At 42.5% G+C, this 3,453-nt stretch overlaps 1 protein-coding gene across 1 annotated transcript; it reads right to left on the reverse strand.

The window, feature by feature from the left end:
- Window positions 1-2,595: 2,595 nt before the first annotated feature.
- LOC109474410 (collectin-10-like) lies at window positions 2,596-2,941 on the reverse strand (the record flags this gene model as incomplete). The annotated part of the gene is made up of 1 exon (XM_019774706.1): window positions 2,596-2,941. A coding segment is annotated over exon 1 (346 nt), but the record flags the coding sequence as incomplete, so codon positions are not given.
- Between the last annotated feature and the right edge of the window lie 512 nt (window positions 2,942-3,453).

Genomic DNA, 3,453 nt, shown 5'->3' on the forward strand with positions numbered 1-3,453 from the left:
AACATTCCGGATCCCTAAGAATGCAAATTTAGGATATTTTACGGATCCTACCCGTATCCGTTTGCATCCGCTTGTATCTAGCTAAAAATGCGTAAATATCCCTGTGCGTGTATGGCTGCATTCGAGGCCTTTTCGCCCAGTGCGAGTTGACCGAGTTGACCGAGTTGATCGAGTTGATCGAGTTGACCGAGTTGACCGAGTTGACCGAGTTGACCGAGTTGATCGAGTTGATCGAGTTGACCGAGTTGATCGAGTTGACCGAGTTGACCGAGTTGATCGAGTTGACCGAGTTGACCAGGGTAGTGGTCGAGTTGACCGAGTTGACCGAGTTGACCGAGTTGACCAGGGTAGTGGACCGAGTTGACCGAGTTGACCGAGTTGACCAGGGTATGACCGAGTTGACCGAGTTGACCGAGTTGACCGAGTTGACCGAGTTGACCGAGTTGACCGAGTTGATCGAGTTGATCGAGTTGAGTTGACCAGGGTAGTGGACCGAGTTGACCGAGTTGACCGAGTTGACCAGGGTAGTGGACCGAGTTGACCGAGTTGACCGAGTTGACCAGGGTAGTTGACCGAGTTGACCGTAGCGCTTTCATCATTCAAGTCTTCATTTTCTATCCTTTTCTGGTGAGCAGTTATTTCTACAGTCGTCGCCAGCCTTAACTTGTTGTATGGAATTTTGCACACCACCTACGCATTAACGAATTTGAAAGAAACGATGAAAGAAACCTATACATAATAAATAACAAAGTTTCCTTTTGATAAGAAAACTTTCGTTAAAACGCTTAATCGTCTTAAAAGCTTAATGTTCAAAGCATCCTAGCGAAAAGGGTATACGAATGCAATCATAGTCTTTTAGAAGTAAAATTACAAACTTATTGCATGCTAATATCTACAGCTGTAATGAGATAAAAGTTAACATAGAAACTACAATTTGGTTGGAGGGAAGTTAAAACTTTTATTCGTCCCTTTTTAACAACAAAAACTCGACTATTTTTCAGGTCACCTGTAAGCATTGGAATCCAGCACTCGACCAGTTGCATCATTTTTTCTTTTCATTACCTTATGCATCTTTTCTTGCAGCTTTATATTGCCTCTGTAGCTGGGAGATGCTTCTTAACGTGTTTTCCAAGAATTGGACTTAGACGTCAAATACAACTATTAAATGGGTAGGAACATTGGATCATGAATTTTAGCTCTTTGTCACAAATCTAACCTTATATTTTGTCATCCTGAGCTTAAAAGATTAAATGCTGTATTTGTCTCAGACTGCAGCAATCCTAGCATACATTGCTTTCAACAGAAACACAAAGTAAAACATACGCTTACTAGTACAAAGCTGTACATGTCACTTCTCTACATCTTCCACGACTGTATCATTATATCACTGAAATGATACACGATCATTTTCCTTGACTGATAAACTATGGTCGGTTAGCATTCATCAATCCTTTTCTACACTCTGAATGAATTCAAATAGCATAATAGCAAGTTAAGGTGCATACTGACATTGGCAAGAAATCTACATCGTACAGTACACACATGACAATATTTTTAGAAATGCCTAAATGTCAGGTATTCCACCAATTATTAGAAAAGTATGTTCTCATCCCACACTACGTGGTCTTATGTACATGTAAGTTAGATTAGTCTCAAAGTATAGTTGTTGTTATATAGCACTAGATTCCATATGTTGTGCCTTGTACAGTTGTCGTGCAAAACAGTTACATTTGTAATATAATTCTAGCTTCCACCTGCCCATTATTGCATTTTACTGGAGCCGTTCAGTAATGGTGATCAGGGTTCGACTGGTCGCCTAGGTTCAGTTCATTCTGAATCTCTAATACTAATAGATGGATACTACAAGTTGATTAACATTATAAACCTAAAGTTAAAGTAACTCTACCATCGCCAATTACTTGATTATGATAGTCATCATCCATGGATGACTCATTTTCAGCATGAGAGTCTAACCGAACAAACTTTTGATAACATGAAGTAACCAGCTTGCTTACTGAGTCCCTTCATTGAGCCCATCTGCCTGTTGACGTGTTTTAAAGAGGACCGTCCAGGAGCCGTTCAGCAGTGGCGGTCAGAGGTCAGCCTGACGCCTAGGTCTGTCCTGTGGGAGAATGAACGGGATTGCCGTCATTTCAACACCGTGTTCAAACAAACACACGGACGACAGACATACTCATTTCAACCTGAGTTAAGTGAGGAAATTCGTGTGCCTTTCCCAAGGGCACAAGATCGGTTACAGAGTTCGAACCCGGGACCTCTTGGTGTGTTCAAACACACGGACAACAGACATACTCATTTCCACCTGTGTTAAGTGAAGAAATTCGTGCTTTTCCCTAGGGCACAAGATCGGTTACAGGGTTCGAACCCGGGACCTCTTGGTGTGTTCTAACACACGGACAACAGACATACTCATTTCCACCTGAGTTAAGTGAAGAAATTCGTGCTTTTCCCTAGGGCACAAGATCGGTTACAGGGTTCGAACCCGGGACCTCTTGTTAAACTGCGAACACTCTACCGTTACGCCATGAAATGTTTCAATGTTGCTAATAAATATCACGTTCAGGTAAAGCGTACCTGGGATGACTTGGCACATGAAGGGAAGCATGCGAAAGCAATGCAGGTCGTTCCAGAAGTACTCTGCTCTGTCGGGGTTGTGAACAAACTGGACGCAATTTTCGTGATTCCTGTCGTCAGGCTGCCCGGAACCCCACAGGGTGATCATGAAGGCCCCTAGAGGGGTGCCGTCTATCCACTCGAAGAACCCCTCCCGGCGCTGGTCGTGCAGCCCTATCCAGTAATTGTAACGATGGGCTCCGCTCAAAAGAAGGTTGGCCAGGGCGTCTCGGGGCATGGCGAGGGTGCCGCCGTTTCGATAGCAGGTCTCGGCCGCTTTGGTGAAGGTCAAAGGAGTGTGGAACATCTTGTAGCAGATTCCGTTCCCATTCCAGAAGCCTTCGGGGCAAGACACTGAACATACGAAGTTCATAACATCATAAGTTTCTCAATAATGTTATGCTATAGATATTGGTGCGCCAGCCACTTTCATTTTATGTTTATGTTATACTTTATGTCATCTCTATGTGTACATTTGTATTATGTTTTATGAGCAGCGGATTTACATAAGCACAACAAGTGCTTCCTATCCAATGCTCAAAAATCCAGGTGAATAAAATAAAAAAAATAATAAGTTTCTGATACCAGCCCAGAAAAGGACAAGAACCAGTCATGCCTTCAAATACATGTATAAGAATTATCAACCAATAATTGAGATGTTCAAAAACTCGTATTTTGCAAGCACCATCGTTAACTGCAGTTAATGTGCAAAGATAGATTTGTGTAACAGGTTGTCCGTAATTTATCGAATGAAGACCTTTACTGCACATTTCTGCCACACTTGGCTAAGTACAGGTCACAACAAAACAAGATGAATGG

This window comes from Branchiostoma belcheri, unplaced genomic scaffold (assembly GCF_001625305.1).
Source record: "Branchiostoma belcheri isolate BF01 breed outbred unplaced genomic scaffold, Haploidv18h27 scaffold31, whole genome shotgun sequence".
Classification (NCBI taxonomy): Eukaryota; Metazoa; Chordata; class Leptocardii; order Amphioxiformes; family Branchiostomatidae; genus Branchiostoma; species Branchiostoma belcheri.